Raw genomic sequence first — 26,640 nt, forward strand, 5'->3', positions numbered from 1 at the left:
GGCAACAAACCTATTGCCACAGCCATAAAAAAGACAACCACCTCATCACAAGAGGTAATATGATGACTTAATCATCTGTTGGATCTCTCACTTTCTGGGAAAAGGACAACAATGCCAAACATCAGTAAAAGTGAATCTGACAGCATGAAAAGAGTTTGGACATGTGTAAAAAAAAATGTGATGGTGTGAATTGGAGTTGTCTTCAGTCTAAAGTGACGCATGATAGACTAATGTACCAATGTACGTACAAAGTTGAAAGTCTAGCAGTAGAGGAATCCAGGTGTTGCTCTACAGTACATCACTTTGAGAGTAAACACTGCTGGCAGTAATGCAGTCTACACTCTCACTGACTGATCTGTGTTTCATGGAATCGCTATTGACCATATCTGATTGGAGACTGATGGAGAGAGACCACATTGTTGGAGGACCTGAATGAACGGACCTGCGCGTGCTGAAAGACACTGCGTAGATATAGACAAGGAGAGATATACTAACATTTAATTCAAAATGCTACTTAAAATGTTGACTTTGAAAGTATCATTAAGGAAACCTGTGTAAACAACCATAAAATATCATTTCAATAATTAAAATGCTAAATGCTCAAAATGATTTCCAGGAAAACATACTTGTAATGGGTGCGTACAGTACATGTTGATCCGTTTGCATAACTAACGGCAATGCCTGAGGCGGAGTGCTGAAGTGCCCATCACTTTCCAGGGGCACAATCTGATCATGGTTTGGGAGATTTCCATTGGGGTAGGAGATTTGTGTTGCATGCTTGGTCAGTAGAGGATTGAAGGGCATTTATTTGAAGTAAGCTTTTGGCTCTTTAGCCATTCATGACAACCACACTTCCCAATGCTGTAATCATTCATGAAGTATGGCAAGGGTAGTGGCATGGTGCTCACCCCACTCCAAGATGCCAGGTATCACTCAGGTAAGGAGCTGCCAAGGTGCTGAATGGTTCAACCCTGTCACATTTCTAAGGGTGTTTTCACAGTGACTTTGTGATTCACTCAACTGGAACCATGCACCAGGCAGATTGTGACCTCTTTAGATCTATTTTCAAACTCTTTCATTTAAAGAGCAAAGACATCTGTCCAAGACAGAAATGCAATAATAGCATTTTTTTTTTTTTTTTTCCCCATCCCCTTGCTTTCCAAACAGGGCCTTTCTTTAAAACAGGGCCTCTCTGCACCACAGTAATACAGTACTGTCTTTAAATCTAGCCCAGCTGGAAGCGCAAGCTGGAAGAGTTTAGCTCAGATGTTCACCTCGGTGCACATACAGTACATCACACACTGAACAGGGCATTCTGTGGTACCCAGGACAGAGAGAGAGAGAGAGAGAGAGAGAGAGAGAGAGACCTTTTGCACTGTAGGGAATTTTTACAGTTCCTAGAACCTGCAGTTCCTAGAACCCCTTTTTCTTTGCACATTCGGACAGCATGGAACTGGGGATTATTAAGTTCCTCTGACCACAGTTCCTATTGAGCTCTTACTTTGGGGTATGGTCTCTTCCCAGGGCTTAGAAACCATGTCCATGACTAATATGCATGCCAAGGCAGCAGAGGCGCCATGTTTAATTTTTAATAATTCAGCTTCTGTTTAAATTTGTTTAACATAAAAACTATGAGGCTGACTACTGCCATGTGACAAATGCCTTCTGGACAGATGAGAAGAATAAGGATGAAAGCCATGCTGATTTCTTCTAGTTTGTCTTCAGTAGCTCATTACTTTATGTTCATGTAATAATTGGGCTACTAACATGTGTTAGGTCATTCAGAGTTCCTACTGTGTCCGAAACAGAAACAAAAGCCATAGGAACTGTGTAGTTGTAGCCTCTCCAGTTAGTAGTTAGCAGAACTGTGTTCTTAGAACTGTTGTGTCTGAATGTGCCTATAGAGAAAGAGAGAAAGAAGGAGAGATGCTGGATCCGGAGCAAGAAAGCATGACAGGATATGACGTCTGAGGGGGCTGAGGACAAGGACATGCATGATAGGATATGACGTCTGAGGGGGCTGAGGACGAGGACATGCATGACAGGATATGACGTCTGAGGGGGCTGAGGACGAGGACATGCATGACAGGATATGACGTCTGAGGGGGCTGAGGACGAGGACATGCATGACAGGATATGACGTCTGAGGGGGTTGCGGACGAGGACATGCATGACAGGATATGATGTCTGAGAGGGTTGTGGACGGGTCCCTGGGAGGAGGTGATGCTCTGCCACAAACATAAACAGACAAGACCGGAAGGCCCCCTGCCACACATGCGGACACACACACACACATGGGTGTATGAATGCACACACATATGCATAGACACAAACTCACACGCACATAGGGGTGTATGATAGAGAAACACATACACTGTCTCTCTCATATGCGCGCACACACACACAGACACACACCGATCCTCCTCTACACTCGTAAATGGCAAATAACTTGCTTGTTATCTTTGAGGTAAACTAGTCAATCTGTGTTTTCATTGCGCCGACTCAGTACCATGCTCAACCACTACTTTGCTTTACAAAAAAGTTCTAAAAATACAGCAAGCATGATTTGCTCACATGAGGTTTAACGAAGGGTGCAGAATGACTCCATTTGTAGAAAAAGCAGCATCATCCTACAGCACCTAACCTTAAACAGCTCCCTTGGGAGAGTGAATGTGGCAAATTAGCCAGATGAAAACATGAAGCTGAAACCTGAGAGCAGCGTCTGTGGTGAAAAAAGACAAAAAGACAGTTTACTTAAAAATGGAGGTCTCCCACATAAGTGAAACGGAGTGGTTTAGGGTGGGACGTGAGTGAGTGAATAGGATGCATTTGTATATGTTGGGACTTGCCACATGTACTACACTGTGGCTGGTTTATGTTCGTTTCTTTTACCACTTGAAAGGGGCATGCTACAGGGGCCCTCTTACAGCCAGAGAGAGAGAGAGAGAGAGAGAGAGAGAGAGAGAGAGAGAGAGAGAAAACACACACACACAGAGAGAGAGAGAGAGAGAGACACACACACACACACACACACACACACTTTTACAATCGTGGACTCACTAAAATTCATGCAAACACTACATTTCACACACACACATATCACAAATATCTATCTTACTAACATCTTACTCTAACATGTCCTCCAGTCTTACCAGCATGTTTTTGTCTTTCACATAAACACACACACACACACACACACACACACAAATGCTGCATGCCATCAGCGGGCAGCATGTGGTAGTGAGTCTGCACGTAGCAGTGCTAGTGTCACTTGTGTGTGGGAAAGTATGCGTTTGCCAGGCTGCTGCCTCCTGACCAGGCAGGGACCATGAAGGCTTTTCCTGTCCAAGCACAGATGGGACAAGGGCCAGCCCTGAGCCCTGGCGTCTGGCATGACCAAAACAATACAACTTAACTCCACATCACTCTTGCTCTCTCTCTCTCACACACATGCACAGACACACAGACACACACACACACACACGCACAAATAAACACACACACACACACACACACATAAGTCTTGGCTCCTACGAACCTCACTGAAGATGCCCCTCATCACCCCATGTTCTTGTATAATCCATTTCAAATCACTGTAAACACACACTTTCTGTCGACTTGACATACAAATAAACACCTCCCCTCTTTGGCCGTCCGAGAAGACGCTATTAAATCGGGTACAAATCACACATGTGCTTATCTCTAAGCTGACTTAATGAGATAAAATAAATTGTTCATCCAGAAAATCCATGCGGTGTCCACAGTGGGACTTAAAGTAATAAACATAGTCAGTGACAACGCATTACAATTAATTGTGCTTTGGGTTTGGTAGGGGAACCTCTGTATATGTATGTATATATGTGAGTAATGAGTATGTGTGCATTTGTGTGTGCGTGCGTGCATAACCATAGTGGTTAAGCAAAATATGCACCTCAGCTCACCTGGTGCACTGTCTCTCCTCAGAACGGATAGGCTGGGGTAAATGGCAGGCTTTGAATCTGTTGAACAACACAAAAAAGAAACCCAATGAAGACGTGATTACTGCCAATTTCAGCATGAACACCAGACAGGTCCAGACTCGACTCCCACACAGGCATTCCGTGCCAGTCATCCGAACCATCACTTTCACCTATAGCAAAAAAGATCCCTCCATCACAGGAATCTCTCGGGGCGGATTACACACCACAATCTCCCCACTGCCGATTTATGACTAAAAATAGACATGTAGCTAAGAGGCGAACTAAATGTTTGGTCTTGGAGTTCTAAAACATCACGCAACACCTCCGTCACAATGCCAAGCTTTGACACAAGAGAGCAGCTGTCAATAAACATGTGATTCTTCAATCTGAGGACGGGGGGCATTAAACTTAGAGAAAAAAATAGCTCCATTAGGTCCATTTCTGCAAAACATGATGGAAATTAAAACAATGCCCAGAGATGACGTGTTTCTATTCCTGGAGAGTTAAAGTAACACTCTCAAGCCACTTACAGGCATTTACAGCAGAAAGGACTAGAGATCAGCTCATCGCCGGTTCTCAGATGGCAGCAACCTTGTTCCAGTGAACTTGCATAAGGCTGTATATAAAAGCTCTTCCAGAGGTCTTGGACCATTTACACATAACACCTTACAAAAGTTCCAATTGTGTGGGCATAAGATTGTGGAGACTCTGGGACAAGGAGATAGTGGTTGAAGAGGGAGCTACCTTCGGCCCGGCCACTGTAGCTCGCTCCGGAGCTGGCTGACGGCTTCTGACTGGGAGGCCGAGGTCTCGCTGGAGGCCCACTCATCTGTCAGACCATATGGAGAACAATACAGGAAGTCCTTAGAAGAAAATAGTCATCAAGAAGAGCCAGAGATGTTCCTTTGGAACACTCTAAACATTGCAATTGTGAAATTTGAAATTGAAAACTGCACATAGTTCTAAGTAGAACCCAAGTTGCCAATTGATATTGAAAGGTGCAAGGCACATTCACCATTACGGACAAAAGTACTGGGACACCTGGCTATTGGAACTTCATGACATCCCATTCTAGAGGCATAGGACAGCTTCCACTCCTCTGGAAAGACTTGGATGTTGGAGTGTGTCTGTGGTATCCCCCCTCCCCATTCATCCAGAAGAGCATTTGTGAGTTCAGGCACTGATTTGGGATGAGTAGGCCTAGCTTGCAATCTCTTTGCACCTTGCTTATTGTGTCAGAGGATTCATATGATTTAAGCTGGCATAGCTTACATTGGCACTAGGGAGTGTTGCAGAACTGTTTAGATTTACATACAAGTTGGTCCAATATTGCAAACAACTTATCATATTTTACCATGTCTGCTCGTGGGCCATTTGGGATAGCTTGCGGACCACCAGTGGTCCCCTGACCACATTTTGAGAAACACTGTTCAACACTACCCCATTTGAATTTGCTCTGGCAGATCCACCTGGCCTTCTTCCCATTTACACCAATACTCTAAATACCAAAACACCCAGGAATTGATCACAACTGTCTATCCAGCATGCAGCAAGCTTTATATGATGACAACAGAGAGGGACCATTGGCACCACGTTGTACAAAACCAATGGCTGTGCTGATGATGTCAGCAAGAAGCTGTGTGGCCCTGGATTTCTTTGGAATTGAGTAAACAATGGCATTTTAAATCCTTTGTTTACAGGAAAGCTGTTTGCTGTATTTCCAAAAGGCTTCATTAAGAGTTTAATGCACAACTTCAGTTTAATTTCATCACCGGTTATGACGCCCTGCAAATTGAACGTGAACTGAGCGTGCCCAGACCAACATCTCATTTGAGAATTTGTCTGCTGTCAGCCAGGCTCATTACTAGCACCCTGTCTAATACACAAATTAGAAAACAGTTACCAAAACGTAAATATGACATTTTACAATAAAAACATGTGTTAAAGGTGTGGCTATTAGATAACAACACTGTTATTACAAGCATGTACAAGTTATACAAGTAAAACAAGTTGTATTCATTAAAACTGAATAATAGCTTCAGTCTCATTATTTAATAGACACACCTTGTGTGTGTGTGTGTGTGTGTGTGTGTTTGGAGTGCCAGACGTGATTGCTGATGGACACAACACCCAAAGAGACTTTTTTGAAGCATCTCAGTTTTGAGTTTTATATTGACTAACTCTTAAGAAGCCCTTCAGCAGGGAATGTGAACGCTCTAAATATACATCGATGGGAACAGGCCAAAAAGCCTTTTTATCCCAAGAACACGGAACAAAGGCATCTCCTCAGTACATAAACAGGCCAACTCCTAATCCGTCTTTCTGCCCTAGACCCTTTTAATGCACACTGTGATTCATGGGCCAGATGATTAGGGTCTCTTTCCCTCGGCTTAATCTGCATTACTTATGAGCTTAATTTAGATTTGATTTTAATAGCTGGGGCCGTCTCGATCGGAAAAAGTTTCCTGTTAGTGGCTGTTACTAACGTCTGGCACCAATGCAGAGCTGAAAAAATAAATACGACAGCAGGATGGAATAAATATATATATATATATATATATATATATAGGGCTTTAGGTGCCTTTACAGATACTTTTCTGTGTGTTTTACATACACACCACAATGTTAGAGGCCCTGCTGGAGGGCAGTCGTGCATGCCTGCTCTGCCAGTCGTTGGTGTACTTCTCCACGTAATCATCCAGTATGGTGTACAGGTCGAAAACGTCTGATGGAGGATCCACGTCTCCATTCAGGATGGCAGAGGCCCGGATATCACGTCCGTAGAACCTACAAACACACGCACACAGTATTTTTTCCAGTGATGCGTTATAATCATGATGCTTTTACTAGTTACTGTCAAGAGCCCACATAATGCTTGATAATGCTGTAATAGCTTATCATGCTGTGACACAGACAGTCATGACACCTAATGTCACGCGAGCATCAATTATAATTACTCATAATATCACCATAAACACTGTCATTTTATTGGCATTTATGGCACCTTTAGTGACACATTTATGACTTGATAACGTCAATCTTCTAATGGAAAGTTCAAGTAAGGCGTTGCCAAACAAACTGTTGGCCATGTATTTAGCATGGTGATGACGGGATGAGCTCACTTCCTATTGGTCTCCTTGCGCTCTACTAGGTATGAGCCCTCCAGCGACACCCCAGCGTAGAGGCCCCGGGACTTGCAGTAGGAGAAGACCGCAGCCGTGCTGCGCAACGCCACGTCTGCCTCCAGGTTCCTGTGAAAGATGACAAGTCTGACAAACACTCGGGGCTCCGTCGTGGCATTCCTAGCGTGACCAGGATGAGACGTCCTCATCTGATTAGGCAACAGGTGGATCTGTACCAGCATGATGTCTCATCTACTCCCCGCTCTGCATACTCAATTTATCACTTTCACAATGTTCATCGTGTAATAAGTACATTGTTTGTATACTGAGTACTGTCTATATCGGATGGTGCAGTTTCTGCTACAGTGTTATTCTGTAACAGAAACAGTATTGTGTTCTGTTTCTATTTATGATGAAGATTAAGGCTTGGGGTTTGGCTATGGTGATGTTTAATTGTTCAACAACAATTTTAAAGCAACACCAGAGTACTTTTCCTGTCGCACGCACGCTATTTGTTTATCCAGCACCGGCTTTGTAAATAACAATGTCTACAGACAAGGTAGAGTATGTTGCATGATTTTATTAAAGAATGATGTATTGTGACATCAGAAGCAAGTCAAATTTGTAGTTGCTTATGTCTCATTCCATTAAACTACAGATCCGCTACCCGATCTAGCAAACTTACATAGTGTGGTTATAGCCGATAGAGGGCCGCAAAGCGAATGCAGAAGTGCCGTTCACCCTGTTACGAGTTGATGAACCACTGAGACGATTTTGTTTTAAGGTACAAAAAAACTCTTTGGTGTTGCTTTAAAGGCTGAACTTTCAAACAATCCACTGTCCACTAGTGGACTATCCAAGTAAAGTGTTACCAAAATGTGAAAGTACATAGTTCCAATTGGATAGGTATCAATCAAAAAGTTCTTATGATTGTCATCCTAGACACCATCACACAAGCGGTATTTGTTACCTCGTGGGGAAGCCATGCACCCTAAAAGTGCTCTACAATTCCTTGGCCCCAATTGTACTTTCCACAGCTTGAGTTTGACATACTCTGTAGATGATGGAAAGCTGCCTTTCCCTCACGGGGGGAGTGCATATTTTTATGACCTGGCAGCGGAGCACAGGCAGAGAAACAAAACACACACACACACACACACACACACACTCTAATATATTGCCTTGTGCATTGTCACCGAGCCCTGTGCCTCAATACCCCTCACTCGGCCCACTGCAAAACAGAGACGTGAAATTGCTGCTCCCAAATTTAGTCCGCTGGCACCAACCTCACCCGAACACCCCAGCTTTTTTAAGTGCTTCTCATAAAGTAAATACATCAAGTTGGCTAAGCTAAAAATAAAGCGCACGCTCAAGGCATCATTCCAGCCTGGCTTGTAAACAATAATTATTCTCTGCCAGTTCTGAGCATTAGGATCATACTTAGGCAAAAATGCACGGTGACTTGCATTAACGCAGCCGCACTCGACTTCACTGTGAGCGTGCACGGTGTGAACAAGGACAAGGTCGGGTATGGAGGTGGTGCCCGTTGCAATCCTCTACTTCTGCTAGTTAAAAAAAAAAAGAAAAGAAAAAGAAAAATGTCTTTTATATGATCCTGCATGTCACAGCATGATGAATGAGTGTTTCTGTTGAGACTAGCGTTGGCAGGAACACTGGATTTGTCTTCTAAATAAATCATAATTCATCCAAGTCCCTTAGGTCTGCAATGAAACGGCAACCCTGGAAAAAGGAGATGTATACTCGAAAGGGAGCAAACCCTTTTGAAATGGAGGTAAATTCTCACTTCAGTCTTATACATAGAGTAAAAAACTCTCATGGCTGGAAAGGGCAGCTAATTTATGGTCCCTGTAGTGCAAGACTACATAGTGAATTGTATACTGCAAACAAAGGTTTGTTTTTCTCTCTTCTACTGTTCCTGAAACCCATTGGAGAATAATAAACAAACAAAAAAGATACTTTGGGTAAACGAGAAGGATTTTAAAAACAAACAATTTGCAAGGAAGTGGTGTTTGTGTGGGCCTACTGGTAAAACCAATAAATAATCTTGAATTGCACATGCCTAGAATATGACTCCTTAAAAATATTCTGCAGATATAGTCCAAGCACTGAGTGCTGCTTAATCAATGACATAATGCATCACATCTGCATTGTTCTGGAAACAGAAAAAAAACATCTGACTAAAAAAAATAAATGTTTTTTGCAGTCAACTTCAATTACAGTACACACATTTTTACCAGGCTACCAGTAGTGAGTAAAAGAGTGCATACACAGAGTTCACAGTAGACTCGAGATGAGTGGGGGGTCAAACGGGGGGCATGCCAATGGCTGTGAGGTCCAGCTGCCTACCTGCCAAGGGGCCCCACCGCCACAGTGCAGTTGCCACCAAAAGTCAGATTCCCTCCTTTACTGAAGGCTTCCACCGCTCTCTTCTGGTACAGAATGATGACGAAGTCAGACGCCTAAAGACAAGACAGAGGAGCACACAGAGAAAGAGAAAGCCTGTCAATAGAGCGAATTGAATAGAAGGCAAGCAAGTCAGAAGCAAGGGAAGAGAGCAGAACAGAAACCTAGAAAGTAAGAAATAAAAAGGAAACTTAAAAATAAAATAAATTAAAAAAATTAAAAAAATCAAGTCAGGAAGCGAGAAAACCTTGCAACCCAACTGAGGGTCAGACCGACTGAGACAGGTATTTGTCAGTAAGTCGCACTGCTGCACCATTCGATCACTCTTGTCACCGTGCCTGTGCAAAGACCCATGCCAAAAAAAAAAAAACGACAGACAAAACAGAAGGCGCGTGTGACACATGAGCCCAGAGGTCCCCTGCTCTCCGGCGCTCACCCTCCCTGCAGCCGCACGCTGAGGCTCCGACACAATGGCATTCTTCAGCGCTTTCAGAGCGCTTTCATCGCACGCTTTGTTTTTACGAGCCCATCAGAGCTGACTCAGGGCCTCTGCTGCTGCATGCGTGCCACCACGGAGGAGCACCACGACAAACAAAAAAAAAAGAAAAAGAAACTTTTAAAGCCCTCAATTAATGGGCGAAATATCCAGGAGACATACATCACACATGACACGGACGATGGTATCTTATTGTGCGTCTGTCGTCGATGTGACGACATTTGATTCCTAAGTGTTTTGAGAGAGGCCTGGGCAACTTCAGGTTTGTCTAGGCCCAGAGACGGGGCGTCACGTTTATCTTGGAACGGTGTCAGATGCGTAATGGCTTTGTACGCCGAGGGGGATAAAGTCGAGAACAACGCCACCTTAATTTTGTCAGTGGCTGCCGTTTTTAACGGAGGTGCACTGTGAGGCCATGGCTTGATGACTGGGGCAGTGGCAGCAGCACCAGCAGTGACGGAACAAACAGCAGCTACCGCTGGGCGTGATGATGACCAAAGTAATAATAATAAAAACACACTGAGCCAATACCACATGGTACATAATGAGTCATCCTGACCTGAAGGACGAGTAGAGAAAAGAGAGAGAGTGAATGAGAGAGAGAGAGAGAATGAGAGAGAGAGAATGAGAGAGAGAGAAAAGAGAAGAGAGAGAGAGAGAGAGAGAGAGAGAGAGAGAGAGAGAGAGAGAGAGAGAGAGAGAGAGAGAGAGAGAGAGAGAGAGAGAGGAGAGAGAGAGAGAGAGAGAGAGAAACCCTCAGCCTTTCCCCCTGTGCAGACGGATGAGAGCTCAGCTGGGCCACGTGCTGAGTGATTTCCTGTGCAGGCACTCTGAGGAAGTTTGTGGTGAGCATGAAGGAGAGAGAGAAGGCGGAGGAAGAAGAGAAGGAGGAAGAAGAATACATTCATGATGAAACTGGGGTAAACCTGGATCAGAAAGAGTTCTTGGCACAAGGGCATGAACCATCAATCAAAGAAGAATCAAGCTTCAAGTCAATTGCCCTGGCCCAAGAGTCAAATGATCGTCTGGCTGAATGGTCATAGGATTTGGTGCAACGCATTTTTTTAAACCATTGTGACGTATGGAGGAAACAAACAAACAAACAAACAAACAATCACAATCAGTCAGAGAATTACACCCAACACACACATATACTATCTCATCCTTTATGTAGATCAAATGATAAGCAATTGATCATATCTACAAGCAATTGTAAAGCACAAGAGCACTCTATTCAGCGCCTGCACAGCATCTTAGCACCTCCATGGAAGGAGCAACCATGCTCTTCTAACTCCATTTCCAAAAACCTTGGACGGTGTGTAAAATGTAGTTACAAAAGCAGAAGGCTATGATTTGCAAATAATAAACCCTATATAATTGACAATAGTGCAAAGACAACATATCAGTTGTTGAAATAGAAAATATGTTAATTTTGAATATGAAGCAAGCAACACGTCTCAAAAAAGTTGGGACAGGGGCATGTTTACCACTGTGTTGCTTCACCTCTTCATTTAACAACTGTCTATAAATGTGTGGGTACTGAAGAGACCAGTTGCTGGAGTTTTGTCCCATTCTTGTCTGATATAGGGTTTCAGCTGCTCAATTCATGGGTTTCATCAGGTCCCTTTACACAGGTGTATTAATCAAGCACCATGCAGTCCGCATTCATAATCAAGGTGCATGATTGTATACACCTGTGGAAAGGGACCTGATGAAACCCATGAATAGTCTTGGTTCTTCTGAATCTTGTTTTTCGTGCCATGATGCACCCAATGTGACATATCTGGACTGCAGGCAGGCCATTTTACGACCTGGACTCTTCTACAATGGAGCATTCTGTTGCACTATGTGCAAAATACAGTTTTGGCATTGTTTCCCTGAAATATTCATAGCCTTCCCAGAAAAAGACATTGTCTGGATGGCAGCAGAAGTTGCTCAAAACCTACATCATTCAGCATTAATTGTGCCTTTCCGGGTGTGCAAGCTGCTAATGTCATAGGCACTGATGCACCTCCATAGCAGCATACATGCTCTGCACTAATAACAAGTTGGATGGTCCCTCTACTCCTCAGCCCAGAAGACGCAGTCATGATTAAAAGAGAACTACACATTTTGATTAGTGTAACAGCAAGACAGCGTTCCAGGTTTCCAGTCCATCTTAAAAGAGCTTTGGACAAAAGACAGATAGATCATGTCTACATCAGATTTCTTCTTTGCATGGTTTGCATGTTTATTTTCTTTGAGACAGAGTAAACAACTGCATGTAAAACCTTTTGCTTTAATTGCATTAAATGTCTTTTCTGTACTTGGGAAAGGATTTGGTAAGAGTTTAATGTACCAACTTCAAGTTAATGTCTTCACTGGTTACGCCCCTAGCACACTGTAGGAGAACCAAGGAGACCCAGACCAGTTCTCAACTGAGAGTAGGTCTGCTGTGAGAACCAAGGAGACCCAGACCAGTTCTCAAATGAGAGTAGGTCTGCTGTGAGAAACGCTAGATTGTACATGTACGCCACACACATGCATGTCCGTACAAATGACCTTCTTCCATTTAACCCTGAGAGGTGAAGGGACACTATGACAACAACACAGAGAGAAGAGGAAGAGTATGAGTGTGTGTGTGTGTGAGTGTTTGAGAGAGAGAGACAGAGAAAGAGAGAGAGTTAGAGTGAGAGTGTATGAGAGGGAGAGAAAGAGAAAGAAATGAAGGGAGGTCTTCTGCTGATGGATTTACTATGTGATTGTGTTTAGATAATGTGCAAGAGAAGAACTCACTCGTCAGACAGATTTATTTCGACTCATGACCCCCTAATGAGATCACAACATGGAGATTTATTCAGCTTTTCATGGAAGTTTGAGCGAGAGAGGAAGAAAAACAGCAACCTGATGGCATATAGATAGAAGTAGAAAAAACAATGTATCACACAAACAAAAAAACAAAAAAGCAACACATCGCATAATATTTAGATGTCGAATTAAAGGCTGGGAAGTCAAGTAAGAGCAACATTCTGAATGCCTTCTCCATGGTATGTCCACATGGTTGAACTAGTCATACTTTTGGCATGTGTTGGTTTAGCAATTTCAGACTATTATGGGACTTACACTTTTACACAATTCTCCCATGTGCGTTTAAGTCCTTTATTACTTGCCTCCAGTTACACACTTTTGAGTAACACACATCTTCTCACCAGCAATTCTGCCACACTCATAACACGCATGAATAAGTTCAGAATCAAAGGGGCCTTATAAAAAAAGTGTGATGTATTGAAAATAGAACCAGACTGAGCCACCACCTCATTAATTAAGGCTGTTGTGGAAACGTGGAACATAGAATTTCTCACAAACCTTCTCAATGCCATTTAATTCCAGGAAGAACATAAACCTTTGGAAACGTAAGCCAGGCGAACTGTGTAGCGAACAACCTCCACTTCAGAGATGGGTCATTAACTGCAAAGTGATGGTGACCAGTACCAGAATGATCACTACATTGGCCATACAGGCGTCTGAACAAGCGTAATGGATAATGACTTCACGTCAAGTTAAATCTGAAACCGCACTGAGTAGGTAAAGTCCTTTAGATTATACTGAGAGGAGGCAAGAATTCAGCAAAGCTTTTTTCTGTCTAATAGATTAGTTAAACAAGTTGTTTTGGCCCTACTGGGTTTGTTCACCAGATAATATGACTAAAATGCTTTCCCCTGTCTATCACTGTAGCCTGGCATGGGTTGAAGGGATGCTAGAGTGTTAAAACAACCTAGGGTATATTTATGGATGATACATTTGGATAAGTATGGGAGTAGTTTTTGCATTAACATGAAAAGGTTTATAGCTTGTAGTGCAAGGGGCTTTAAATCACATGAACTCAAATCACTATTTTTGAACCACTGATAAGAAAAGCTCAGAAAGAGCACTACACTTCGGTGGTAGTGTGGAGCGCTCCAACAGACAAAACAAAAATATTGTAAACTTAACTCGTCTTCCGGTCACTGCTGTGATGGCAAGCATGTGCCACTTCAAGCATCAAATCTGACCATGTAATACTGTTCTTTTGTAACACTATTGGTACATGCACGTACAACTAGGCTGGCTGCTGACTCGCAATATGGTGCTTCGCCTTGTAGTGGCGCTTGACTTAATACTGCCCACAGAAGGGCTTAGCAGTAAAAAAAGCACTTATGTCTGGGGCAGAATACAAGTGAGAGCAGTTTACATAACAATCAGAGTTGCTCCTCCCGAAGTGCATAACTGCCTTCGTGACAGCTTAAGTGACAGAATGCATGCAGGCTGGAAAGTCTATTGTTGTGCTTGGGAGAAAATGGCTCTAAAAGTCCACAAGTTGGAAAAGTGGAGATGGCTGAATTGCCTCCAGAAACAGCCAAACAGTTTATCCAAACAGCCGTGTGGTGATTAAAAACTAAACAAGTCAATTTGGAGAGAAGTCCTATTCTTTGTTTTTCCATATTCCCTGTGGTGAGGATTTAGCATCTAGTTCTCAAGTTGTTGGGGGAAATTGAGTGTATTATATTGTGCTGTTTTATGACTTACCTCCAAACCAATTTCAAATCCTCCTCCAAGACCAGCAATGCCAATGGCAGAGGGAGCTGACCACCCTTAGAAAGAAAAAAAAAGATACCATTTTGCCATTTTTAAACCATAACCAAAGGGGGATAACAGCTGTACTTGGATCAGGTTGATGAGGTGGCACAGTGGTGTCAATCTAACAGCTTGACACTGAATATCAATAAAACCAAGGAAATGGTAGTGGATTACAGAAGGCAGCAGCAGAACTACAGTTACACCCCACTAATGATCAGCGGGCAACCTGTAGAGAGAGTCACAAGTTTTAAATACCTTGGTGTCCACATTACTGAAGACTTAACATGGACTGTTAACACTCAATATGTTCTGAAAAAGTCCAGACAATCCACTCTACTTCCTTCGTCAGCTAAGGAAATTCAAAGTTTCTACATCCATCATGAAGGCCTTCTACACTTCAGCGGTTGAGAGTGTTCTAACTGGTAGCATCATCACCTGGTATGGGAACTCCACAGTTAGAGATTGTAATACTCTGCAGAGAGTAGTGCGCTCAGCTGAACATACTATAAGAACTCAACTCCCTGCTCTACAAGATATCTATTCCAGAAGAGTACTCCTAAGAGCCCAAAAGATTCTGAAGGACTCTTCTCATCCTAACAATGGATTATTCCTACCGCTGAAATCAAGAAGACGCCTATGTAGTCACAAAGCCAGAACTGAGAGACTCAGGAGAAGTTTTTATCCCCAGGCCATCCGAACTCTGAACTCACACTATACTGACTTTGCACACATTCACTCCTCAGCACTCAAACATTTCCCAACTCTGAACTCACACTATCCCCCCCACACACACACACACACCTACAAGACTTTTAGCACTTTTACATCCCTCTCCCTACGCATTTACAGACCTTTTATTTATTTTTCTTATTTCATCACACGTCAAAAACACACACACACACACATATCTGACTTTCTCCAACTTTTTTGCACATCTCCATAGAACTTTTATTTATTATTTTTGATTTCTCCTCCATCTACCCATGTCCTTGATTGCCTAGCCTTTCTGCCCCCACCCCCATCCCCAACACACACACTTACATCATCACTGTCATCACTTCACATACATACAGCACACTGCTTTGCTACAGTAAGCCTCCTCTACATACTTGCTGCACACTGCCCCCTTCTACATACACAGCACATTGTCTTCAGGATCTTTCAACATACATCCTCTACATACTTACAGCACACTGCCCCCACCTACACACTACACACACACACACACACACACACACACACACACACACACACACACTGCTCCACTCCCCTCCGCACTTCACACACATCTTCACTGTCATTACTCACATACATCATACATACAGTATTCTGCTTGCAATAGTAAGTCCCTGCCCCCCCCCTACATACACAGCACATTATTTCATCAGGAAGCTTCTCCAACACACATCCCCAACATACTTACAGCACACACCCCCCCAATACACAGCACATTGTCTCATGAGGAAGCTTCCCAACACACATATTGCACACTGCCCCTCTCCCCCACATACACAGCACACTATCCCATCTCCCCTGTCATCCCCCCAACACACACACCAAGACCCCCGGCAGTTGGGTTAGCCCCTTGAGCCGTGGATCTGCCCAAGGTTTCTTCCTTGGTAAGGGAGTTTTTCCTTGCCCCTGTTGCTCTTGGGTGCTCCTTGTTGGTGCCCCCCACCCAATCCCAATACCCAATCCTCCCCCACCTTTTTTAGGCAGCCCTTGCCACTTAATCTACTAAACCCCTCTTCTACTGCACTCTTTACCCCCATTAATGCACAAATAGGCTGACACCAGACATAATTTCACTGCATTTCTTACTTCCAGTAACTATATGCATGTGACAATAAACTTCCTTGTATCCTTGTAAATTACCACCTTAAAAGATACACTATTTATGACTCACCATCTGTCCACACAACCCAGGATGTATCAGGGGACATGCCCAATGTTTGAGAGTGTTAGAGGACTAATGAAGTGCAATAGCCATCAGGTACGTTACGTTACCTACATTAATTCTCAAATAATCAGTGGTGAACCCCCCCAAAAAACAAACACACACACACGTCTGAAATAAAAAACCTTGTTATTGGAAGAGAAAAGCTCTTTTGTACTTGCATGTGAGGTATCCCTCTTTACACTGTGTGTTGGGCAGCCAGCTGAGCCCTGAGGAAAATATGGCCACCACAGCCAGGCTGTCTGTGGGGCGCGTTTGGTGAAGGCAAAAATGCAACAAAAAAAGTTAGCATACTTACGTCCATCTGGGAGCCTTGCAATTACAATCCCACTGCCTCCCCGGGCAGTGATCATGAAACCAGCGCGGATGACCGATATAATGGCAAGCCCCTGGGCTGTCGCAATTATATGGGCTTCACGGGTATCACAGGGAAGAGAAAACAAAAACAGATAGAAATCAGGAGAGGACAAATACCAATGATGGCTTAATAAATCCAGTGAAGCACACTACCAATTTGGAAATATTGTACAGGTCTAGTTCTGCTCTATTTGAATGGAACCTTGACAAATTGAACAACAACTGGAACAGCAAAACAAGCCCTGGCAAAAATTACGGAATCACCACTCTTGGAGGATGTTTTTTCAGCTGTTTTATTTTTTGGTGATGAAGTATCTTGCCACAGAGCAAAGAATGCTAAATCATGTCTTCAGGAAAGACATATCAATCAATGGCATGGTCAGCAAAAAGTCTGGATCTCAATCCCAAAATTAATGGTGGAAACTAAAGCAAATGGTGCATGACAAGGCACCATCCTGCAACGCTGATCTGTCAACTGCTATTCAACAAAAATTAAACCTGATTGATAAAAGTACTGTTCTACATCAGTGAAGTCTAAGCCTCAGAGAATTCAAGCTACCATAAAAGCCAGAAGAGGTGCAACAAAGTACTACCGGTAATTATGATTTTTTAAGTTTGTGACTCCATCATTTTCTTCTCAGGCAATTTTTTGAACTGTTTCACAAACCGTCATTCACAGATGTTCATCTGTTACATAAAAATAGTACTGAGGCACATCTGTGATTTGTTTTATTTTCTTCTAAAAAATAAAACAGCTGAACGAACAACCTCCAAGAGTGGTGATAATTGTTTGTACTAGTTCTACTTCTAGAGATCTAGATCATCAAGTTCTTGATCTACAGTTCTAGCTCTGCTCCATTTTCATGTTTGAGAGCTTGAGCCACAGTCCATTTACAGTATACAAGGGTGGAATCTAACAAAGATTGTGAGAGGTGAAATAATAAAAACATTTGATAACCATACACAGGCATAATAGCACAGAAGATACATCAATCACAATTAATCAGCTGTTCAAGTCTAGGTTGAGAGTTGGTAACATCATTGCAAAGAATCATTAGCCTCGTTCACACCAGATCGCATCAGTTGAGGTTGAGAGTGGTTCTGGAAAGGCTTCATTGACTTATGACTTCCAGGGGTGTAACCAGCAGTGAAATGAAACTTAAATTGGTGCTTTAAACTCCAAATAATTTCAGAAGTGAAGCAATGAAATTGTTCGTGTAAACGAAGGTTTTGAAAGCGGTCATTTACTGAATTTCAAAGAATTTTGGAATCCCACCAGCAACAGTACTGATTCCTAGCCTAGCACGTGAAACTGAAACTGGGCAATTTCAGTCAGGTGTAAAATCGCCCAGATTTCGCTAATAGATATGTTTTTTTTTTTTTTATAAAAACTGCATTAACTGCAATACACTCTCTGTTCTGGAAGGGCTTGCACCAACATGCTTTCATCATACTTATCCTGGGTATAGCCAAGGCAGCACCTCGATCTAGTCACATTCAAGGTCAAAAAGGCTAGTGTTCAGAGCAACTCCATTGCTTATTTAAGAGTTCATTAAGTTAATTTCAGTCATCATAGTACTGAAGATAAATTGGCAATGAAACTGTTGGGAGACCCAAATTTTAACATTAAACAAGTTTCTATTAAAGGGGGCCAAATCAAATAACCATGGATTTTTGCGGAGCTAGTACAAGTTGAAAACCTAACTAGCTGATATGAACATATGATAACATATGTTTCAATAGAGACACAGCTGGTGCATGTGCTGAGGTACATCAATGACAAGCATACAGTGCAGAAACACGCCTGTCATGGATTCAAAATCCAAATTAATTGCCAGTATGCTTTTTTGGACAGACCGAAGAGTCTTTTTTCCCGATAGTGACAAAGAAAAACTTTGAGGAAGTCATTGTGAGGAGGGGAGGGAGTCCACTGATAATATATTGCTAGCCTAGTGTTCAAAACTGATGTATTGTAACTGATTATAACTGATGTCACAAAGGATGTCCTCTTGTAAAAATCTGTCAATGATGCAAGGGGAAGGAGAAAATATCCTTAGAGAATAGCCAAAATGATATTCTTTTGACGACTGTAACAATTTTAATGGCACAGTGAGACTTAATCTGGTTCAAATGATGAACCTGTAACTGGAACCTAACTTTGTAACTGGTCTCTGAGGGACGAGTTCCTCCCTCAAGGTATTATTACAGTTATTTTTTTTTTCATTTTGCAGTCTGTAATGACTCTGCCTGAATTACATCTATAGCACGGAAGTATGACTAACAAAGTGATTATCACGCAAATAACAAGTACAAGGACAAGCTTGATAAAACAATAAGGTAGGTGCTGAGTGATGATGTGAGTGACAGCTGAGAATATGACGATATTACGTCTTGAAATAACATTATAATGTGTGCTGGGTCACACCTTCTCACAGATAATCACACTCAATTCGAGGAAAAGAGAGAGAGAGAGAGAACAGAGCCTTGGCAATGGTGAGTGCTCTGGACAAAACCCACATGACATCAGTCAGTTAAAATGATTCATCTCATCTCATCTGAAAGCCTCTCCTCTATGACTGCTTTTAAGATAGAAGACAGATATGAGATCGAAATGTCATGGATGGAGTGTTTTCACTGATGGTGGACTATCAGACTTTATATAGCTTAAGTCAATTAATTAATAATTAAGTCATTAATTAATAATATATCTAAGTGGAAAACATAGAAAAAAGTAAGTAAAAAGACAACAATAACAGCAACACATACAGTATAGATGCTATATAGGCAGGTGTTTACTTATACTCTACTGTGTACCTGGGATGAGTTTATCAGGTCCAGTTCTGTTGGATATTACTGTGAATTCCCGCAGGATTTTGGCAGCCTTCTTTGCCTCCGACTTCAAGTTTGATGGAATGGGATTGTTCACTGAAGTCAACAGAAAAACCCACAAATAACTTTTTTTGCAATACATACATCAAACCATCACCAGAAGCAGTGCATACATCTTGAACATTTGTCTGATTATTGCAAAGTTTCTAACAAAAGTCATCAAGATTAATGAAGTCATTTTGTTATTTCAAAAATGTAGTCTGAAACTAAAGCTCCAAATTCTCAGAAGTCTGGGTAGATTTTGCAATATCCAACTGCAGAAAAAAAACAGACAGCTGGCACACCTATTCATATGACTGTGATGCAGCGATGTCACTTAGATGGAATCCCTCATGTCCTAAGGCTGATTCACCAGATCAACCTTGACATCAAACAGTCCCCTGGTGCAGCAGGAGTTTTTCTTGACTGACACACACACACACACACACACACACACACACACACACACACACACACACACACACACACACACACACACACACACTCACACACCTTGGCTGATGTTTCACCCACTGCAGTTTGCCCAAAAAGGTGTGTTGCTAAGACGTCTCCACTCAATGCAGTCCTACCAGTTTAAGGAATTCAGGTAAAACCAGAACCGTGTCAAGAGAACAATTCCCATTCGCACCTGCAAGTCAGCTACCTTATGCAGAAATCACAATCAGAGGCCAACACCAATTAGAAAGCTGTGAAAAGCATGGCAGGCAGAGGGGGGACTCTGCCAACATTGCTGCCTCTCCTTAGTGTGTCACCGGTCTCTGACAGGCCAGGACCTGGGGAAGCCACTCCAACCAAGAATAATGGCGGACTTAATTCAAACAAAGCACACTTAGTAATGACATCAATTTATTTTTCCTAATTACAAGGGTAGAGCCGCGCAGGACCAAGGCCCCATTGTTGTTGGTTAATTCTTGTGATGCCAGCGCTGTTATGAAGCATGGGCTGTCGCAGGCGTCTCGAATTATCTTGTCTGACGCTTAGCCCTGAAAAGGCAAATGTGTGTCACACTCACACAACGGCAGGTGTCAAATCTTGACAAGGGAGGAAGGTCTCAGAACACAACAGGTCTGGAATAGATCCACCTTGGAACACATGGACATGCTGGGAATGACCTTGTGTCAGTGCCGAGGCTAGAACATCCGACTAGTTGCTGTGGTGCTGCTAAAATTGGACGTTAACGTCCCAGTCAGACTCGGACATATAAATTAAATCCATTTTTTGTCTAATTCCGCTCTTTGTCAAATTCAACTAATTGTTCCTGATGGTCCACTAACTGGCTGTGCTGTGTTGTGTGTGCGTGTGTGTGTATAAAAACTGGTTATATACTGCTTGTTGTAAAATCCACATACCTACAAAATAGGAAATGCCCCTGGACCTTTCTGCAATCCTGAGGGTTATCCTGGTGCCATCAATCTCTCCATATCTTCTCGTAATATATCTCTTTAGCATTTCCTGGTCTGTCTCTAAGAAAAGACAAATTCCCTCAGTTGACCTAAGCTAGATCAATACACGCCAACCCCGATAGCAACCACAAAAAGAAATGTGGGAAAAACAAACATTCTATTCCACCATGGAGCAAAACCACATTTACAAAAAAAAAAAAAAAAAGTGTCTATCTAATCTGATCCTCTCTCTCTGTCTCTTTCTCTCTTTAAAAAAAGACAAATTTCACAATAGCCATTTTGGGTGTTTTGCATTGGGGCTCCATGGGTCACGTTCACCATCAGGGCCAAGGCTGAACATCACATGAACAGGCAGATGACTCACAAAGAAGTCATTCAGCGCTCCGCAGCGAGTGGTGGCAGAGCACATGGCAAACATAAGGAATACGGGTGGCAGAACTAAGCTTGATGACGTACAGGAATGAAAATAATGTGCCATGAAAAATGCAGAAGCAAAATGCGAATAATAGCACACAAATAAATAGAAATGCTGACAGAAGCTGGGGCGGATTCATTTCCTTCTCCAAAAAAACAAACACAACAACAACAAAAAACTTTTCAATTATTTGATCACATAAATTTCCCCAGTCTAAAAATAACCACACAACAATAACCTTCCTGCTGCTTTTCCACTCCAGACACCCTAAAGCCTCTCTTGTTGAAACTCAGAGATGAGTTATCTCTTCTGGTTATCTAATTAACCACAATAAAACAAGACTTCTGAATAGTCATAAATTCCATAGCATTAATCACGGTTGCGTTGTAGCCGGTGGATGTTGAGCAACACTGTCTGCTGACCCTCAGCCACTCCTTTAGGCAACTCCTTTAGGAACCACCGTGAAACCCCCAACCCTCCCACCTAACAGACGCAATCTGGGTGGGAACTCCTTTAGGAACCACCGTGAAATGCCACAATCTACAGATTAAAAAAGTAAGTTGCCAAGAGGCAGACGAGGAACACAGACAGAGCTGACACAATTGTTAATTGCGTGTGCTCGGGTGCGTAGGGTATGAGGTCATGAGTGTCACCTCAGCTAGAAAATATTTGGAATTCTTCAGGGTTCACTTAGACGAACCCATGTGGGGATAAAGGGCTGTAAACATCACTATGTGTATATCATGTCTTACCCCAAAACACCCTGTAGCCCACAGTCAGACATCATGATCATTAACAATAACTGTGACCAATTCATATCTATTAATGTCTTCGCATTGTTCATATTTATTAACATAGTGATATTGGTAAAGAATACTGAAATCATAAAACCAAAATGTTTTAGATGTGATTTTATTTTCCGTGTCAGACTGTGAAACTTATATTTAAAAAAATGTGTTGTGCATTTTCTATAATCAGTCTAGTCAAACAAGGCTGAGCATCACAAATTGGGTGCCTGCAGTAAGCACTGTCCTCCATGTGCTCTCTGGTTCTCTGCTAACAGACAAAGCACCCATTCTCAACACGTATCAGTACCAAAACACTTCCAACATTCACTACCTTGACAACATATCTTGCCCAACCCTGAATCTAAAGACAGATGCAAACAGTAGCTTTACAGATAAAGAACACAGCTAAGAGAGACCACACCACTCTTAGGTTCCCCTCATTCCTTTCAGTTGACTACACAACTGATGAAATATGTATGGAAAATTATGATAAATGAACAGTGTTTATACACAATATGTCTTTAAATACCTCTATAGAATGGAAATGGCATAGAATCCCAAAACGACAAAACACACAATAACTGCAATAAAAAGCATTATAATCCAGTTTTATGTTATTGAGAAACACACCTTGTAGTTAGAGTTTTTTTTCCACTGGTGCCCTTTATTTAACCTTGACTCTTGACAGCAATGTTGCCAACAATGCAGGCCAAAATGTTGCCCTATGAATCACTATTTCTGGTGTGTCTTCGAAACCACTGTCATCACTGTCCAAAAATAGAGCCATGCAAAACAACAATATCCTTATTTATCTTGCCTGTATTGACAAGAAAAGACTCCACTCCATCCATTTCAGTCCCTGTTACACCTAATAAAGCAACAAGATGATCCACAAGATAACACTATGAGGAACTTCAAATGTGCATAATCACATAAAAGAACTCATCACTCACTGCAAGGCAAACCACATAATAGAAGCTGTTATCACACAGTATTTTTCCAGAGACCCTGAACAGGTAACCTAAACCGTCACCCAACTCACTTAGCGGCCTGCAAAGAGTAGGCAGGTACCGGAATTAAATGATGCAGAGGACAGTCTCAAGAATAACAATGAGAATACGATTTTTGTCATTACTACTGTACAAATAATTGGTGCTTACGCAGATCTACAGCATGAATTAAGCCCTTAATTAGTCAAGAGTCATTAACAAAACAAAATAAAACAATAAGGCATGTAAAATGCAAATGCTTGCGACAATGCAATTATTTTCCAATTTATAGTTGACAGAGATAATGACAAATTAGTGATGCATCATAGATCTGGAAAGAGAGCGCAAACATCTGTTGCCATCAGGTCCAGTATACATTTTGACACAGAATTAATATGAAAAAGGTAATTCTGCAAGGTCATTGAGTCCTACAAGACCTGCTTATTGAGAAACCATTTATACTATGACAAATAAGGAGGAGCCAAGTTCACAGATAACTAATAACCGACAGCGCAGTACCTGTTCAAACAATGCCTTTCCAATGTCCATTGTGCTAACCTGCCAAGAATAACTAATTACAACAGAGTAGGCTACACATACAAAAAGTATATATGAAGGGATACTGAAAGAGTCTAGGAAAATGTGAATAAAAGCAAAATTCCGAGGGAAAGTTGGCAATGCTTGGATTTCAGCACCACCGTGCCCAGGCTAGGCTACTGTCCATGAACAATGGACCACAATGATTTTCTCACTTTTCAGTAAGCCTTTGTTGACTTCAGATGCATGTATATTAAATTATGCAAAATACTCTTCATTCAAGCCTCCCTGACAACCTGCCATTTCACTTGAACAAATTTGGGCATAATGCGCAAGATGACAGAAATATATTGAATTTATATAGGTTAAATTGGAGAACTTTAAGCAAGGGTAGGCTACTTTTTCGACTTTATATAAGTAAGTATCCCGTGAGGGAAATTTGGTCTCTGCATTTACAGCACACAGAGGTGAAGCACTCACTAATCCCGGCAGTGAGCTGCCTGCACCAACAGCGGCGCTCGGGGAGCAGTGAGGGGTTAGGTGCCTTGCTCTGGTCGGGGTTCGAACCGGCAACCCTCCGGTTACAGGTCCGAAGTGCTAACCAGTAGGCCACGGCTGCCCCTAACATTCCCGTCTATCAACGTCATGACGCGGGAACGTGTGATAACATGTCTTGAGTAGGGGAAAAGGCTCAACACGAAAGGCTGAAATACATACCAAGTAATAGAAGCAACAGTATAAAGTTACAAATCAAATTCATATGAGTTGACTAATACGTTGGATTTAAATGTTTATCAAACAACTATAGGCTACACAAGTGGTTGTGCAAAGTTGTAGACCAAAACGTTCTTATTTCAAACAGGTGACATTGGTTGTTGAGTAGCCCAACAATTAAACCAAAACGTGTGAAGTCGCATTTTTAAAGAATGTCGTATAGGAATCAACACTGAACAGAAAAAACTGATGGCAACTCCGATGACCAACACAAACAACTGCTGCTGAGCTTCATCGATCTCGGTGTTGGTATTCAGTTTTCATGAAATGGAAGTTAGACCCACACCAGGAGCTAATTAACCAAACAATATTGGATCCGTTTGGGGAAACGATACAACAACTGGCTACTTACTGTTCTCAAGAATGGACAGGACTCGCTTGAGGTGACGCGTCAACTTATTGCTGGGCTATAAGCCTCCCACACCTGGTGCAGGTAAGATAGCCTACTTGCTAAGTATCGCTACACCTGCCAAACCTGTTGCATTTCTCAAGCGCTTCCCGGACCCAAACACATTTAATAAAATGTGTCATTATTTCGTAAGAGTGCAGTGGTAATAGAGTCAACTGTAGAAAACGAATTCATATAGCTGGTAAAATGCATTATTGGTGTCAAATGCTTCGGTATTATTGTATTTTTAAAGTCAGGCAAGGCATGGACAAATATATTGAAAGGAAAAGTGACGTGATGCCTTTCACACTAGGACCCATACATGCGCATGCTCGTGAGGTCGCGCATACGCTGAAATGATGGATGCTATTTCTTTTACTGTGTATGAATGTAATAGAAGTAGCCGATAAACTCTCTGAAGCGTAATTTTGGTCATGTAAACAGTTTTAAGGCATTCTCTGACTTCTTTTTTGCGATTAGTTACAGCTGCAGTTGCATGCTGCAGTGCAGACAAACTGTCTAGCCTACTACGTTTCATGATTTGTAGCCTTCGTGTTGTCACAAAACCGAGTTACAATGAGTTTTTACCATAGAATAGGTGGCAAACAGTGTCAGTTAAACATAAACAGTGGATATTGCATTTGTGCTGATTGCTGTGCAAATACGCATCCATCCATAAACTGTTTGTTGAGTGCCTTTTGGCAGTTGGCAGATGTCCATGATGAGACTTCACAATGCACAGGTGATGAAACTACGTCTTTTTTCGTAAATGCAGCCTATTACCAAGTTACCGCAGCTCATTTTTACTCAGCGAGAATGAGCTGTGACCAACATTGTATGGACTTCTCTTTTAAGTTGATTAAAAAATGAAACTATAGGAATCTAAACCATCATATGTGTTCATGCAAACAATTAAATCAATTAACCCCCCCCAGGCAAAAATATTTCCATGTCCAAAATATTGCTTTTCTTGCAGTAAAGTAGCCTACTATATAGTGTAGGCTTATACAAATTGTAACGCCCAAATATTGTGTTTCCTGCATATGAACTGCAAATAATTTCTCCAAAACGGCAGTTTTAACATTTGACGTAGTGCAGTAATTTCTTTGTAAGGGATTTCTTGTCATTTTGTCATTGATCCTGCCAGCAAGCTGAGTCTGGTGTTATGCTAATCATTAATTGCCTTATCATTCAGCTGTAGGCTATCACAACTGAAGAGAACTCACATAAAATCCTTATTAGGGAACACATCTAAATAGGGACTGCACCCAGAAAGGGTATGTCTTAACTGGGGTTAGTGTTATTAATTCAGGAACATAGATTGATAGATGATTTTTACAGTTCTCGCTCTAATTCTCAGAAACTAACCGACACATAAAACACATTGTGATGCTACTGATAATGCTGAGGCTTTTCACAGGGTGTGTTGTTAGTACTTTAAATGAAGGAATCATTGTGTTCAGAAGCCAGTCTTGATGACAGGATTTCTCCTCTACAAACCCTCACATATATTTAAGATTTAATTTCAAGGAGTGGATTTTGTGTT

The 26,640-nt window shown here is 42.0% G+C and overlaps 1 protein-coding gene across 3 annotated transcripts in view; it reads right to left on the bottom strand.

The window, feature by feature from the left end:
* The window catches only part of sh3yl1 (SH3 and SYLF domain containing 1), a 29,756-nt gene extending 4,434 nt beyond the window's left edge, over positions 1-25,322 (bottom strand). Inside the window, exons 1-9 of one of the 3 annotated variants that reach the window (XM_048228672.1) lie at positions 25,059-25,322; positions 19,726-19,836; positions 16,853-16,966; positions 14,547-14,611; positions 9,449-9,561; positions 7,082-7,210; positions 6,578-6,746; positions 4,704-4,788; positions 3,942-3,998 (exon numbers count right to left, since the gene is read on the bottom strand). In XM_048228672.1, the coding sequence (XP_048084629.1) occupies positions 3,942-3,998; positions 4,704-4,788; positions 6,578-6,746; positions 7,082-7,210; positions 9,449-9,561; positions 14,547-14,611; positions 16,853-16,966; positions 19,726-19,836; position 25,059 (844 nt within the window). In that variant the 5' untranslated portion in view covers positions 25,060-25,322. Of the gene's footprint in view, positions 1-3,941; positions 3,999-4,703; positions 4,823-6,577; positions 6,747-7,081; positions 7,211-9,448; positions 9,562-14,546; positions 14,612-16,852; positions 16,967-19,725; positions 19,837-21,149; positions 21,265-25,058 lie in introns of those variants that run through there. The other 2 variants (XM_048228671.1, XM_048228673.1) reach the window with 2 other exon arrangements.
* Between the last annotated feature and the right edge of the window lie 1,318 nt (positions 25,323-26,640).

This window comes from Alosa alosa, chromosome 19 (assembly GCF_017589495.1).
Source record: "Alosa alosa isolate M-15738 ecotype Scorff River chromosome 19, AALO_Geno_1.1, whole genome shotgun sequence".
Lineage (NCBI taxonomy): Eukaryota > Metazoa > Chordata > Actinopteri > Clupeiformes > Clupeidae > Alosa > Alosa alosa.